Below are 17,280 nucleotides of genomic sequence, written 5' to 3'. Positions count from 1 at the left end.
ATCTGCGGCCAAACACTGGTTCATCTGGTGGGCCCGCTGCTTTCGCATCTTTGAGGCTCGCACTGTTCCATCAGCAGAGACTGTTCGTGACATTTGGCTTGAGCTGATGCATACACTTAGGGGTCAGTTTGAGAGACTTCAGGGCAGCTCCAACCACATGCGGGAGCCCTAAGAGCCTTTCTTGCGACTTTGGCGCCCACGGACTTTCTTCACCATGGTTTAGGGTGTGCCTAGATGGCACTACCGGCCATCAATGTGGCATTTTTTCTCCTCCCATTTCATGATCTAGCCCTCATTGTACATACTTTCTTCACTGGGAGAGTCTCCCAATGTTTCTGATGTAGCCCTCTCTCGCAGAGGTGGTTTGTATCCTTCGAGCAGTTATCTTAACTAATGAAAGGATCTTTTTTCTTGCCAAAAAATATAAAAGATTGCAGATTAAAGATGCATTAGCTTTGCTGATGGAAATTACTTTATACATAACTCTGAACCAAAGGCAGGTAAAAAGTTAACTTTGCCAAGAAACAACATAACCTAGGAAATTTTGACAAACCAGAGATGGGGGGTCTTGATGTATAGGAAACAATGGAAGTTCAAGTTCAAAAAAAATGATTTGTCCATCCATCTGAAAAAATTTATTCTACTGTGGCTTATCCTTCACAAAGCTCTCTTGTGAGGAGAAAAAAGTCTGCAGGTGGGTGGCGCTGCCCGGTGGGCCAGAGATATTGAAAGTTTGCCACACCTGTTTAAAAATTGGCCTTGTTCTGCTTCTATTTTAATACCCTTAAGAAAACTCTAGGTTTTTCTCCTGATTGGAAACAGATTCTTTTAGGAGATTTTGTTCAAATTCTTCCCTTGTATTGGAACAAGGCCCAAAGTGAATTTCTTTGGATTATTCGAAAGCAGAGGAATAATGTTTTTGTTTTAGAAGGCTTACCAGACTCCAAGCCTAAGGCTGTTGTCTGTTAATATTGATTTTCAGATTCGTGATTTGAAGTATGATCAGCTCAAGCTATATCGAGATTGCATTGCTGTCCTCAAGGACACCAGCACTTACTACCACTGATCGAATAAGTCCTGCTGGATGGCTCTCAAAAAGTCCTCTCTGATTAGATTGACAATGTCACCAAAGATATCGAGGCATTGGCTTGTGAGATGATGAAAGCGAATAAATGCATGGAACCTCTCAAAGCCCTGAGCGATGAGCTGCTCGAAGTGTTTTGACTACCAACCTGATTTTTGTAATGATGATCTGTATCTAGAAGTGGTTCTACCTTGGAAGCTTTTTGTAACCCCAACTTTCCGCCCCAGTTATATATCCTGCTCAAAGTCTCTAACTTCTCCCTCGAGAGTAGCTTTGTTATTATTTTTCCTTTCTAATACAATTCCAAATGCTTGTATGGTTTATGAAATTTTTAAAATAACAATTTAAAAAACCTTAAGAAGTTTTGAACACCAAAACGAGCCAACAAATATCCCACAGGCTCTAATATCAAGCATAAGAAATACAAACCTGTTGGATCAGCACGGGGACTACACCTGTAAGCTCCTGTGTGAAGACTGGTTCATCCACGATGAAAACAAACTGATTTGCAGCTTTAGCAATTGTCTTCAAAATCATGATGGAAAAATAGGTCTTAAACAATTAATGATAAGACATGTGAGACAACAGAATATTTTTTACTGATAAGCTTGCCTTCTCTTTAAGTATAGATTCTCTGCCTTCCACATTTTTACGACCAATTATTGCAAATAGAGTTCCTTCTTGAACCAGGTCTGCATCATTGAATGCAAAATCTAGCTGCCCATAAACCCTGAGACCAGTTATTGTCAACACAAAATTTCTGCGAGCACCAAAGCAATCTTAAGCCAAGCCTTAACAAAAAAGGCCAACACACAAAGAAAACAAAATCACAACCATGATAGATGCAAAAGGAAGCCTTTAAGCACTCAGTGATCAACATTAAGACCTGCTATATGCTACATTTGAGTCAGTTCAAATCTTAGCAATGAGCTGCACACAGTTGTCTCTAGTATTTCAAATCTTTCAAGAACTTGATGAGTGCATGACCATGGTGTGGCAGGGACAATAAGAGCCACAACAGTTATTGGTAGAGGAAGTGCAGACAGGCAACTTCAATGATGAGAAGAGTAACGATAATAAGATGAGAAAAGATAATTCATTTCCATGGAAAAATCACCAAATAAGATGTAACATGCCAAGGAGGAGCATGCTTAAACACCATGGGTGAGCAACGTACATCATCTATTTGAAGAGAAGGCTGCGTGAAAGGTTTAATTAACAAAAAGACGATTGTCAATTGCTGATGATCACACCTTCCTTTTGCTGCTCATCAACTAGAAATGTTGATAAGCAATGTCAATCAGAGTCGATTATTCAGCTATATTTTTCTCTAAGATACAGGGCTCGCCAATATACTAGTGGAGGGTTTTTATGCATGACAAGATGAAAATACAAAATGATAAGAAAAGGACACAGGAGGGAAAATAGTGATCCTGAATACCATGGCACACACTTAAGCACGTGCTTAACACTCATGAAAGACAATTTTTGACAATGTTAGTCGAATGTATGAAAGCTGAGAATGGCATGTACTGCAACGAAAAAATATGCTCAATATACCTTCATATTATTCTCAAATGCGCGAAGTGGCAATCCAGCCTGTGAAGCCTTAGATGCACTTAGACTTGACCTGCTTCAAGAAGGCTCGCGTCAAGCAAGAACAAACTTAATTTTCCATAAGATCATCTAAAACTTTACCACCAAGGAGGACACCAAAGCAAGAAATACAGTTAGACTACTCATAAGATGCATAAATATCTCTGCTATTAGTATTTTTCTTTTCCTTTTTAAAGTTATAGCATCTCAAGTGAATGGCCCAGTGTGATCCCAATATTTATTTTACTTCTTTGTCAAAGTCTTGGGTAGAGCAATTTACTAAGGGGGGTAATTAAGGGCCCCCCAAGCACCACCTTGCCCCCATTTTATATTCACTGATTCATTGCCGAGTTGGTTGGTTCAGCTCTCTCTCTCTCTCTCTCTCTCTCTCTCTCTCTCTCTCTCTCTCTCTCTCTCTCTCTAAGGTCTCTCTCTACACCCTTGCCCACACACACACCCTCTCTCTCTCTCTCTCTCTCTCTCTCTCTCTCTCTCTCTCTCTCTCTCTCTCTCTCTCTCTCTCTCTCTCTCTACACCCTTGCCCACACATACACACCTTCTATAGAGAACATCTTCTTCAACTCACGACAGACGGATTTGTCACACGGCCCAGTTACATGGACACACATCTATCTCATAGGTTACGATGTGCTATTGGCCAGATTCGCACATCTTCACACCAGCTTGGGATTGAGACAAGTAGATTCAGAGGCATACCAGCAGACAGTAGGATATGTCAGTTATGCCATGCAGAGCCAGAGACAGAGTTTCACTACATATGTCGCTGCACAGTCTACTATGAGATACGGGGACGCTTTCATTGTCTATTCAGAGATGGTTTTGACTCGTTAGACAGAGTCATGAGATATCAGGATCAAAGATGTCTCGGATTATTCCTACTTGAGATTCAGAGACATAGAGACGCTCTATTGAATGGGCAAAGACAGAGACAGTCCCAGACACGCATCTCAGATTTCTTCAGTCTGAGTACCACAGAGTCAGAGGGGACACCACCACCAGAGAGCTCGGTTCCCACCCATACACACATCAGCGGTACTCTCATTGATCGAGCTATAGAGTTAGGGAGATCGAGACGACCGCGACTGAGGAGGGGAGCCACGCAGCACCGGCGGAGATTGCGGCAGAGGATCCACAGGATTCTAGCACGCCACCCAGAATGTCGATCGGGATAGGCTTCATGCTATTGCTATATTGTATCATGGTGACACTTATCCCCACTTTGTACCTTTATGGAATGATACCATTGCTCAGCCTACCAGCCACCCATAGGAGTCGGTAGCACTCCTATCAGTTCTTTGTTTGTAGTTTTCTTGTTTGTACCCAGACTTGGTACTAGACTCATCATTGTAATCAGTTGGTCTCATAGGTCATTTTGGCCTCTTGTAGACGTTAATATATCATTTCATTTCATTTCTCTCTCTCTCTCTCTCTCTCTCTCTCTCTCTCTCTCTCTCTCTCTCTCTCTCTCTCTCTCTCAACCTGCTGCCAACCACCTCGCGTAACCTGCTGCCACCCGCCTTGCGTAGCCTGCACTCCACTCACGCAAACTGCACCCTCCCTCGCGTTGCACATCCTCCCCCCCCCCCGCTTGCTGCTGTGACAGCGCGCCCAACTCCCCCCCCTCCCCCGCCTGCAGCTGTGACAGCGCGCCCACAGGGGCATACATCAAAACCAACCCCCCCCCCCCCCCCCCCCCCCCCCATTCAGCCCGCAATTACATACACCCGGAAAAATCAAATTGCAGGAAAAATTTCCACAAGAATTTCCACAGTCTCGGCTTTTCAGATTTTCCGAAACTTCGAAATTTCAAAATCCTGCATTTTTCAGACCTGCAGGGATTTTTACAAGGGATTGGGAAACAGCAGAACTCGCAGAAATTGCACATTGACACGTACAGAGAGCAAATATATGCCATGTAGGCTAAATGTGGAAACACATGTATGCATAATGCGGTGCGTATAGGTCGCTCTCTCCTCTCTATTGGAAAGTGAATCAGATAAGTGAAACAAATAAGGCAAGAAGGATGGAGGCGCACTACATGGTCACAAGCAAGAGGATGACAGCCATTGAAAAGGAGTTGAAAGAATGCAAAGCCCACATGGATGAGTGGAAGAAAGAGAAGAATTTAATTCTTGAATGGAAAAAGAGGGAGGAACAGGCGAGGGAACTAGAACGCAAGGAGTTCTGGGAAGAAATTCAAGCTTTAAAAGGTAGCATCTCAGCCCTCAGGAAGGAACTCAACGAAACCAAAGAGGGAGGACGCCTTGAAGATGGAGAAATTCAGCCATCAATGATCGATGAACTGAATAGTATTCGAGCACAAGTCAAAGAAATAAAGGAGGAAGGAGAAAAGAAGACCTCATGGGTGGAGGTTCTCTCCAAAACGCAAAAGAAGATGGATGAGGCTGAAAAATGGATTGAAGTTGTCAAGAAGGGAAAGGGCAAGGAAATCCCGATTACACCTGACATCATCAACAAGACACTTGAAGAGGAACAACGAAGAAGGGTACGCGCTCTACACGTGAGAGTGACCGGCCTAAAAGATTTAGATAAGGTGGACCAAGAGGTGAAGAGCCTCATGTCCATGATGGGGGTGGAGAAACCCTCGCACACACAAGCTTGGAGAGTGGGCAAGAAGAGTGAAGGTAATGGGGAGAGTTCAAAAGAACGGGCTCTCATTTTGCGCTTTCCCTCCATGGAAGAAAAGAAAGACTTTTTAAAGAAGAGGCCAACCCTCAAGAAAACAGGTATCTTTTTAGGAGATGATCTTACGCTCTCACAGCTTGCACATATGAGAGAGGTCATGCCAGAGATTATAGCAGCAAGGGAGAAGGGAAAGTTAGCTTTCTACAGAAATGGACGAGTATTGATTACAGAACACCGCTCTACATGACGGTGCGAGACCTATGGGACCACTCTCAGGATGGCGGTTTGGAACTGTAATGGTTCGTATAGACTTGATGTGGGGACCTTTGAGGACAGCTTCAGAGACAGAGACATTGTTTTCTACTCAGAGACTCATCAGGCTCCAGGACAGTTGATGCCGCACATATCAGGATACAGATGGGAGACAGCTTGCCGGACATGCACCAGATCTACGCATGGGACTAGAGGATCACGAGGTGTAGCAGTTCTTTTCAGAGAGGAGCTCCAACCACTACTGCACATAGTTCGGAGAGATGATCAGGCCAGATACTTGTGGGTGAGGCTGAGGGCAGAGACTGGACGTTTCTTGTACATCGCCATATGCTATTTTCCTCCCAGCACTTCAGTATATGCTTCACACAGAGGACAGTCTCCTTACTCTGTACTTGATGATGATATCTGGGAGTTCTCCAGAGATGGAGACATCAAACTCCCGGGGGATTTCAATGCCCGTACAGGCAGCTCACAGACGGTCTTCTATGACACCTCAGAGGAGATGCTTAGAGAGTTAGAGCCAGAGGAGATGGGACTTGAGAGATGCTCACACGACAGAGAACATACAGAGTATGGGAGATACCTGAGGGAGATGACGACTGCTCACAGTTTAGCCATACTGAATGTCTTATCGACCTTCCCATTGTCTACAGGTTTTACTTGTTTTCCACATAGACATGGGTCCAGCACTATAGACTATGTTCTGACACATCCGAGCTTTATCTCTCACATTCAGGGTTTCACAGTGGGGCCCAGGCCTGTAGGGATAGCAGTAGATCATGCACTTTTGACATTATCAGTCTCCTTTGAGTACAATACATCTCAGGCCTCACGGGGTGGTAGACATCCATGCTATACTTTTACACCAAAGACTGACTCAGTCTATGCAGAGGAGATACGTAGACTTTTATGCACATCAGAGCCAGTATACACAGTGGAGGAGATCACATCTATGCTGACAGTGACATTACATGGGGTTGCGATAGAGGCATACCCACACACTCAGCTTGGTCGGAGACGTCGTTCTGGGCACATACCTCAGAATAGCTGGTATGATGAGCAGTGTCGACAGAGTAGAGCTCAGATACAACGGGAGCTTACATTGGGAGTGATCACCTATAGACAGTCTCGTATTGCTACACGACGACTAGTGCGACGGAAGAAGCGAGCTTTCTTGGTCCAGATGGAGCAAGATTTATATCAGCTCTTCCTTAGTAGAGATTCAGGAGAGGCTTGGCGTCTATTCCATGAGCAGTCTACCCCACCAGTGATTACTTCTACAGAGATATGGGGGCAATATGCAGCATCTTTATACACTGTACCTGGACAACCACCACTACCAGATCCACCACAGCCATGTCCGGCTACGAGCACCTTCTTTACCACTGAGATGGTAAAGGAGGCCATTGACAGGATGAAGACCAGACGGGCACAGGATCATGAGGGTTTGGTAGCAGAGCACATTATACATGCTGGGGATTTGTTGGCACAGATGCTTGCACGGTTATTCAACCGTGTCATGTGTGAGGGCTTCCCTGAGTCTTGGAGATTATCTACTATTGTACCTATCTTCAAGACAAGAGACCCCACAGTACCGGGGAATTACCGTACTATCATGGTAGGACACACATTGGCACGGTAATATGCATCCATCCTTGAGCATAGGCTGAGCAGTTGGGCAGAGATTATGGGCATACGGGCACCTGGGCAGGCTGGTTTCAGGAGGGGTTTCTCCACACTAGATCATGTCTTTACACTCAGAGCTATCATTGAGGAGGGTCGAGCACATGGTAGACGGATATACTGCAACTTTGTGGATTTCCGCAAAGCTTTTGACACAGTACCGAGGGCCAGATTGATGCACCGGCTTATAGAATTGGGGGTACCCACAGAGCTAATATGGGGGATTATGGCATTGTACAGTTCAGTGATGGGTCATGTACGCACGTTAGAGGGGATATCTGACATAGTTCACTCCACTATCGGAGTGAAACAGGGATGCCCACTGTCCTCTACTTTATTTGGTATGTATGTTGATGAGGTCTCTGATTATATTGACAGAGGTGGAGATAGAGGTGCTCAGCTTGCGGGGACATGGATCCCTCTTTTATTATATGCGGACGATATTGTGTTGATATCAGACTCACCAGATGGTATGCAGAGACATTTGGACGCATTGCATAGTTTTGCAGAGGATAGTGGATTGTCTGTCAACCTTGGTAAAACCAAGGTCATGGTATTTAATACCACGCCACAGTGGGTTAGGAGATCAGCACCTACTTTCACATATGGGCAGGACAATATGGAGTATACTGATGCATACACATATCTTGGGGTGGTCTTTAGTGGACCGAGGTTCACACTGAAAGTGGCAGCAGACACTAGATTGACTCGTGCCTATGCAGCCCTAGGCGGTTTAGAGAGGATTTGTTCGCAGGTTCAGTTCCAGGAACCTCGAACAAAGCTCTGGCTTTTCGACACTTTGGTCGCTTCAGTTATGCACTACGGAGTTCAAGTTTGGGGACCGTCTGTTGACAGTGCTGGATGGAGTAGTATGGAGAGACCCTTGATATCTATGATTTCTAGGCTGATTAGAGCCAAGGCCTCAGTCCCACATGACATCATACGAGCGGAGCTGGCTGCCCCACCTATGGAGGTTGAGGCTCTCACCAGATCAGTATCATTTGTACACAGCTTATGGGACACCACCAGGGACATGTATGCCAGGCTTGCTCTTGAGTCATCTGGGCAGCTGGCCTTACAGGGAGATGCATCATGTTGGTATGCACAGATGAGCTCATGGTTTCAGAGGCATGGTTTCAGCATGGACAGGCTGCCCCCTTTCCAGTATTCTCTTGATGCACCATCTTTGGCTTTTACACGGATGGAGACTACTAGACTCATTCGGCAAGATCTCATCCAGCTTGATAGCAAGAGGACATGGATAGAGCCATCACGGGAGTTGGGTACGAAGAGGGTTTTCTATAGAGAGCATCTTCTCCAACTCACGACAGACGGATTTGTCACACGTCCCAGTAACATGGACACACATCTATCTCATGGGTTGCGATGTGCTATAGGCCAGATTCGCACATCTTCACACCAGCTTGGGATTGAGACAGGTAGATTCAGAGGCATACCAGCAAACAGCAGGATATGTCAGTTATGCCATGCAGAGCCAGAGACAGAGTTTCACTACATATGTTGTTGCACAGTCTACTATGAGATAAGGGGACGCTTTCATTGTTTATTCAGAGATGGTTTTGACTCGTTAGATAGAGTCATGAGATATCAGGATCAAAGATGTCTCGGATTATTCCTACTTGAGATACAGAGACATAGAGACGCTCTATTGAGTGGGCAAAGACAGAGAGTCTCAGAGACGCATCTCAGATTTCTTCAGCCTGAGTACCACAGAGGCAGAGGGGACACCACCATCACAGAGCTCGGTTCCCACCCATACACACACCAGCGGTACTCTCATTGATCGAGCTATAGAGTTAGGGAGATCGAGACGACCGCGACTGAGGGGAGCCTCGCAGCACCGGCAGAGATTGCGGCAGAGGATCCACAGGATTCTAGCACGACACCCAGAGTGTCGATCAGGATAGGCTTCATGCTACTGCTACATTGTATCATGGTGACACTTATCCCCACTTTGTACCTTTATGGCATGATACCATTGATCAGCCTACCAGCCACCCATAGGAGTCGGTAGCACTCCTATCAGTTTCTTTGTTTGTAGTAGGAGCAGCAGCAAGTTTGCCTAAAGGACGCATGCATGAGAATCAAGGAATTTGCCAATGTGATGACAAGGAACTGCAAGGGAAATATGCATCATTTTAGCCGCAACACAAGATGTTGTATGGGCACAAAAATTCAGCCTGATATTATTAGTCAGGGGCTATCGATGAAAAACGATTTCGTGCTTGGCAAAGCCTTGGTCGATATGTATGCCAAATGTGGTGCGCGTATCACAAGGTGGTCCTGACAGAAATGTCGCCTCTTGGAATGCACTAAGCGCGGGATGTGTGTAACAAGACCAAGGCTAGAAAGTTTAGGCTGTTTTTAGTGGATGCAAAGCATCAAAATGCACTAGTCATGGGATACGCACAACAAGAACAGGGCCAGAAAGCTCCACGCTATTTTTAGCTTCCTATCCGATGCGCTTGAGAAAGCACAAAGGAGCTCCCTCTCTAGAACCATCTTGAAGGCTTTTGGGTCGGCAGCAGATGCAATCACAATCACCTACACAGGCATCTTAAAGGCATGCGGCTCCATGCAAGATGGTGATATGGGCTTAAAAATTCACATGAACATTGAGCTTGACAAAACTCCAACACTCCTTGTGGTTTTTGGCGAGGTACCCCTCTGAAGCACTACGATCGGTATCCAATTTATGCGGAGGTACACCTGTGAACCACGACGATCTGTATCCCAAACACTCTCAGGTAGAAAAATCTAACACGCTTTCATGAAAAATATCTCTCTCTCTCTCTCTCTCTCTCTCTCTCTCTCTCTCTCTCTCTCTCTCTCTCTCAGTTTCCAATATTTTGTTCGATCTCAATTCAATACAAATGCGGCTAACGAAGCACTCTAGTTTTGCTCTGTCTAAGGGCTGAAAACTGAAAACGCTGATCCTAGGGCTGATTCTGTCGCGAAGATCTGCAAAACGCTGAGGTTGATCTGCAAACCAAAAACGCTAGGGCTGTTTCCTGTCCTGCTGCAAAAACACTAGGGAATCTGCAGAGTCTGAGGTCGCCAAGCTGATGCAGAAGCAAAACGCTAGGCTGATCTGAGTCCTTGTCCAAAAACGCTAGCCAGTCCGCTGTGGAGCTAAAACGCTAGGCTATTCGGGGGTGTCCTACTGAGAAGTTGCCTGTTGAGCGTGTGCTCCTGCTGCCTCTTCTGCCAGAAAGTGCTAACTCTGGTTTGCTTATATATTATCTTAGCAAAATTACCCTACCTAGTTCCCAACAAAAGTCACTTAATAAATAAGTGAAAAATGTCAAAAATAGGGAAAATAGGCTTAATGGACTGGAAAATTCCCCTGATAGATTCTGATGGTAATGCTGATGATCATGCTGTGTGCAACCGGAGGATATGTATCTAATCTAAGTGACTGGTCATGCACGGTCTGCGAACAGACTTACAAAAGTGCTAGAACACTTCCTATTCTAGACTGACTTGACTGACTGAACCCTGGTCATGCTGTAGCTTGTCCACGGACACAAGGTTGGATGTGTCACGTGACATGAAGTGGTTATTTGGTGTTGTCGCGGTAGATTCTTGACTTGGAGTGTCCAAGTCTGTTACAGAAGCAAGTGAGACAATCCTTTTTGAAGTTCAAGGATCGAGGGACCCACGAAGCAGTGTGGGTCGACGAAGAGTTTTTCAAGGATTATCCAGAGTTGTTGGCAGACTACAAGGAAGCCATGCAGCTCGGTACCAGTACCTCACTTTAAAAAGGAGGGATGTCACGTGACACATCCAACCCTATGTGTCCGTGGACAAGCTACAGCATGACCAGGGTTCAGTCAGTCAAATCAGTCTAGGATAGGAAGTGATCTGGCACTTTTATGAGTCTGTTCACAGCCGTGCACGACCAGTCACTATGCATATCCTCTGGTTGCACATAGCATGATCATCAGCATTACCATCAGAATCCAACAGAATCCATCAGGGGCATTTTTCACTTATTATTTTAAGTGACTTTTGTTGGAACCGAGTAAGGCAAATTGGATAAGATAATATATAAGGAAACCAAGGCTAGCATCATTTGGCAGAAGAGCAAGGAGAACACAGGCACAAGTGCAGCAGGTTCCCCCTCTCTCTCTCTCACCCCCCCTTGGCTGGCGTTTTCCCACCTAGCCTCATCAACGTTTTTCAGACTATCTGGCGATCTCAGGCAGCGTTTTCTAATCAGCAAATTCAGCAAGGACTAGCCTCTGCACATAGCGATTTCCAGCCTTGCATTGGCGTCTCCAACCGCATCGTTGCATCATGAAATTTCCAGCCACAGCCAGCGTTTTTTAACAGCTATAACCAGCGTTTTTGGGCTGCCATATTCAGCGCTTTGCATCAGCAGATTTCAGCACTCTTAGCGTTTTTGGACAGCAGAGCAAGCAGCATTTTCAGCGAACACTTTAGCAAGCCAAACAGTAGCAGATCAGCCCGACAACTTCGTCCCCTTGCAGATTCATCACGCATTCAGTTTTCAGCCATACTCTCATCAACGTCGGTCTCGACATAGCCATTAGATTTGCATCGACATCTTGTATCAGATTGTGCAATCAATAGTAGACCACTCTCGCCATCGAGAGTGGGGCCTTCAGAGGAGGGTTTTACAACGTCTCTGGTGTCGTATTCTCTTCTCTCTCTATCTCTCAATCTCATGCACCTTCACGCACAGTTCCATTCACTTTGTTTGTGTCCATTGCACTCTCTCATTAAAGAATGGAAAGCTCTCCCTTCCATAAGAACAAGGAACCTTGAGCACAGTTCGGAGCACTCATCTTGAGCAAAGTTCATCATTCATTCGCTGCACCTTACAGATTAGGACATCTTCATGCCAGCTTGAGATTGAGAACGGTAGATTTGGAGGGATACCAACAGCTAGAAGGATATGTTGCCTATGCCACAGAGAGCCAGAGACAAAGATGCATTAGATAAGTTAGTGCAACTGTATTACGAGATAAGGGATCACTTCCACTGTCTATTCAAAGAGGCTTTGGACCCTTCTCCAGAGTCATGAGTTATCAGCAACAAAGATGTCTTGGACTGTATATACTTGAGTTACACACACACATAGATAGTTTGCTAAGGAGATCTGGAGAGAGAGAACCCCAAACGTAGATTATGGATTTCTTCCCACCAGACACTGGACAGATAGAGGAGCAGCCACCACTGCAAGGCTTAGCTCATACTCACACCTGCAATACTCTCATTGACTGAGCATTGGAGTTACGGAGATCGAGACACCCACGACTGAGAAGAGGAGCTTCATAGCATCGACGAAGACTACAGCAGAGGATTCAAACCATACTATCTCGACATCCAAAGTACCATTATATCACCCTCTTGTATTGGGCACCCATTGTATCAGTAGTCACACATACCCCACATAGTTCCAGCTAGATTCATTTTCGTATCTCTCTTTTTGTACCCAGACATGGTATCAGATGCACCAGTTTGTAACAGATTGGTCTCATAGGTCATTTTTTGACCTTTTAAAGACGTCAATATATCATACCTGAGACTTGGAGGTTGCCTAGTATCGTGCCTATCTTCAAAGCAGGTGATCCTACAGAGCCTAGGAATTGCCGCAATATTATGGTTAAGGGCTAGGCTGGTTTTAGGAGGGGTTTCTCCACTCTTGATCATACTCTGACACTCAGAGCCATCATTGAGGAGGGCAGGTCACATGGGAGACGGATTTATTGTAGCTTTGTCGATTTCCGCAAAGCATTTGACATGGTACCGAGAGCTCTATTGATGCGCAGACTGGAGGAGATGGGGGTGCCCATAGTGTTGATTTGGGGGATTATGGCTCTATACAGATCAATGATGGGACATGTACGCACTCCGGAGGGGATATCTGATTTAGTTCACTCCACCATTGAGGTGAAACGGGGTTTCCCATTGTCTCCTACTCTATTTGGTACGTATGCTGATGAGGTGTCTGATTACATTGACAGAGAGGGTGATAGAGAGGTGCCCAGCTGGCAGGGACGTGGATCCCATTGTTGTTATATGCTGATGATATTGTGTTGATCTCTGACTCACCAGAGGGTATGCAGCGACAATTTGATGCATTACACAAATTTGCAGAGGATAGTGGATTGTCTGTCAACCTTGGTAAAACCAAGGTTATGATGTTTAACACCACACCACAGTGGATCAGGAGATCAGCACCAACTTTCACATATGGTCAAGAGATTGTAGAGTTTACAGATGCATACACTTACCTTGGGGTTGTCTTTGGGGAGAGCAGCAAAGACTAGACTGACTAGAGCCGAGGTTTTCTTTGGGGAGAGCAGCAAAGACTAGACTGACTAGAGCTTTTGCCGCCTTGGGAGGCTTGGAGAGGATGTGTTCGCAGGTTCAGTTCCAGGAACCTCGGACAAAGTTATGGCTCTTTGATGCCTTAGTAGCCTCAGCTATGTTGTATGGGGTGCAAACATGGGGACCTTCTATAGGCCAGGATGGTTGGAGATGTATGGAGAGGCCCTTGGTATCTATGATCTCTCAACTGATCAGAGCCAAGACCTCCGTACCCCACGCTATCATTCGAGCAAAGCTAGCTGCCCCTCCTATGGAGATTGAGGTGCTTACCAGATCAATCTCCTTTGTGCATAGCTTGTGGGATACTACTAGAGACAGATATGCTAGACTGGCCCTTGAGTCTTCCAAACAGTTAGCTCTTCAGGGGGACACTTCATGCTGGTATGCACAGATGACATCATGGTTTCAACGCATGGTTTCACCATGGACAGGCTGCCCCCTTTCCAGAACTCTCTTCAGGCACCCTCCATGTCTCTTACACGGGTGGAGATTACTAGACTCATTCGTCGGGACCTGATCCAGTTGAATACCAGGAGGACATGGATAGAGCCGCCACAAGAGTTGGGCACGAAGATGGCTTTCTATAAAGAGCATCTTCTCCACCTCACACGAGATGGGTTTGTGATTCGACCTAGCTACATGGACACACATATGTCTCATGGTTTGCGGTGTGCCATTGGTCAGATACGCACATCCTCACATCAACTGGAGATTGAAACTGGTAGATTTAGAGGGATACCAGCAGATAGCAGGATATGCCACTTATGCCAATTAAAGCCAGAGACAGAGATACATTACATATGTCATTGCACAGTGTACTATGAGATACGGGGCCATTTCCACTGCTTATTCAGAGAGAGTTTTGGTCCTTTTGCTAGGGTCATGAGTCATGAGGATCAGAGATGTCTTGGGCTATATCTACTTGAGTTACACAGATATAGAGACACTTTACTGGGAAGAGATAGAGAGAGACAGATTATAGATTTCTTTTCACTAGACTTCCAATTTACAAGTACTTGGTCTCAACAGCAGCTCATTTATCCAATATTTTAACAACAATGCTTAAAAGACATGAAAATCATCCACTAGCAATAACTCGTGCTTGGAAACCATCCCCAGTGTCGAGCACCATGTCTGCAGCTATCCGTGCGCTCTCCATGTCAACAGCCGTACGCCATGTCAACTCGTCCGTACAGCCCCACAAATCGTGCTTTGCTTTGCAACAGGCGACTCTGCCCAATGCTCAGCATAGGAGTTCTGCTCATAGGTTCTTCTAATTTCCAGTCAGATATGGTAGAGACACGTCACCATTTTTGTGGGGCTAGGGTGCTAGTGTAACGAAGACATTTTCAATTTACTTATTAGCCTTGTAGCTAACGTTACAAATTTGCAAGGAGTGCACGTCGATAACCATAGACCACTTTCCATTGACAAAGCAGTTGCTTGGACCATTTGGCTACCAACCAGCATACATCCATACTTCTTTTGTGAATCCCAGCACACATGCATCAACACAATATTTGATTTAAGAATTGTCGCTTACATGGGCACACCAACTACATCTCGAAGAGCACCTGTGCTAAGCTTCTGCCCGACATAAGAGATAGCTGCTGAGGAGGCTGATCCAGTGCCGAGTCCCAGTAGCATGCCATCCTTAACGAAATAATCAACCTAAAGTCAAAGGTGGCAAGCGACATATGAGTACGTAGATTCCATCTCTCTCCAGCTCTGTGGGTGCGTCACGCGTGTGCTTGCCACAAACTGTGAGAGAGAGAGAGAGAGAGAGAGAGAGAGAGAGAGAGAGAGAGAGAGAGAGAGTTACCGTTTGCTTGGCAGCATCCTCGAGTTTGCAGGTAGCCATAGTGGAGCGGCGCATAGAGAAAGTGCCGCTGGCGAGGCCTGCCATCATGTTAACAGCCATGAACACTTCGTGTTTGTGGCTGTCTGCTCTTCTGCCACCCTCGTCACTAATTGTGGAATCAATGGCCCACATTAGGCGTCGCGAGGCGCTTGCAATCCGGGCCATGAGATCGTGGTTTGAACTAGGTGTGAATTCGGGAGGTATGTGCACCACACCAAATTTGTTGTGAACTCACTGAGAACAAAGTGTGAGTTTGGTGTGAACTTGGGAGGGTCTGCACACCTCGCCAAATTTGGTGTGAACTCAATGTGAAGTAGGTGTGAACTAGATGTAAATTTGTCTGCGACGTCGTGCTCTATAAACTTACTACACACATAACTTTCAACGAGCACGCGTTAGCGTAGTGGTTAGAGTTAATCTCGTGGAGGCGAGGGTAGCGAGTTCAAACCCCGGATCCGAAAAAGGGGGAATCTTTTGTATTCCCTAAGCAATCCAACGGTCACAATCAAGCGATGATCGTGAGTCATTGATCCCACCTCCCAAAAGGAGGTGTCAATTAGTAATGAAGTTCTGCCACCTCGTGGTAGCAACTAATTACTGACGCTCGAGGGCGTTCCTTTAGTCATTTGAACCGAGGTTTGGCTTTGACTTCACGGTCTTATCATCTAAAAATTGGCACAGCCTTTTGAGAGAAAGGGCGTTCCTTTAGTCATTTGAACCGAGGTTTGGCTTTGACTTCACGGTCTTATCATCTAAAAATTGGCACAGCCTTTTGAGAGAAAGGGATGGTATCAGGGCTAGAAAAGTATATTTTTTGCTAATTGGTGAAAATAAGGGCAAATTGGAAATTTTTCCAGTTTTTAGGTCAAAATTTGAAACTTTTGCCAGTAATTACACTAAAACTTGTGTAAATTTACCGGTTTTATGAAAGGCAAGCTCAAAATCTAACTGGGATTTTATCGTTTCAGCTGGCTAAAATACATTGGATCCCGGGTTTCTTCTAACACTAGATGGTATATGCCCAGCAAATATAGCTGGTTTACACACCAATTTCAAGTGGCTTGACCATGGATGTACACTTGTTATTATGGTCTGTGATGCTTAGGTCTAAGCAATGAGTTTCAGTTAAAGGCATCTAGTATGTAACCTGCACCTTGCTACGATCATAGAAAGTGTGTGTGTGTGTGTGTGTGTGTGTGTGTGTGTGTGTTCTTGAGTAATAGGTCTTGAGTTCAAGACTCACCAGAGAGATGTTTGAAATCCCTTCTATGATGTTAAAAGTCTCTCTCTCTCTCTCTCTCTCTCTCTCTCTCTCTCTCTCTCTCTCTCTCTCTCTCTCTCTCTCTCTCTCTGTCATAATAATCAATATCTAATTCTCCTAAATGATTTTCTCATATTAAACTGATCATTTCATGTGGGGAAGTGCCAGGGGAGAAAAAGCTAGAATATTGACTAAGCTAGCAGACCGGCCACAGTAGGGATCCAAAGGAGGGAAAATAGGGATCCAAAGGGGAGGCCATCTGCAAAAGAGCCATGTGCAACAATGGGCTAAAAAGACCCTAAGGTTCATCCCATTAAGACTTCCAAAATGCTAAGGTTCCAAAATTCAAAGGTTGTGTCCAAAGGTCAAACCTAGGGGAAATTGGATGCTTTGTGTGTGACTAAAAAGTCTTGGCATATCCCTACATGGGAGGGGGCGAGCCCTAAAGGTAGGGGATGAGAGAGAAAGCCACAC

At 45.4% G+C, this 17,280-nt stretch overlaps 1 protein-coding gene across 1 annotated transcript in view; it reads right to left on the bottom strand.

Moving 5' to 3' along the window:
* Positions 1–15,719, bottom strand: part of LOC147436553 (NagB/RpiA/CoA transferase-like superfamily protein) — a 35,260-nt gene extending 19,541 nt beyond the window's left edge. The window contains exons 1-5 of the mRNA XM_086489430.1: positions 15,507–15,719; positions 15,228–15,355; positions 2,645–2,714; positions 1,697–1,801; positions 1,514–1,609 (exon numbers count right to left, since the gene is read on the bottom strand). Coding sequence (XP_086345556.1) covers positions 1,514–1,609; positions 1,697–1,801; positions 2,645–2,714; positions 15,228–15,355; positions 15,507–15,710 — 603 coding nt within the window. The 5' untranslated portion in view covers positions 15,711–15,719. The remainder of the gene's footprint in view (positions 1–1,513; positions 1,610–1,696; positions 1,802–2,644; positions 2,715–15,227; positions 15,356–15,506) is intronic.
* Between the last annotated feature and the right edge of the window lie 1,561 nt (positions 15,720–17,280).

The sequence above is a fragment of the Adiantum capillus-veneris genome, chromosome 18, assembly GCF_014529385.1.
Source record: "Adiantum capillus-veneris isolate H3 chromosome 18, ASM1452938v2, whole genome shotgun sequence".
Classification (NCBI taxonomy): Eukaryota; Viridiplantae; Streptophyta; class Polypodiopsida; order Polypodiales; family Pteridaceae; genus Adiantum; species Adiantum capillus-veneris.
This window is presented reverse-complemented; position numbering and strand designations above follow the sequence as displayed.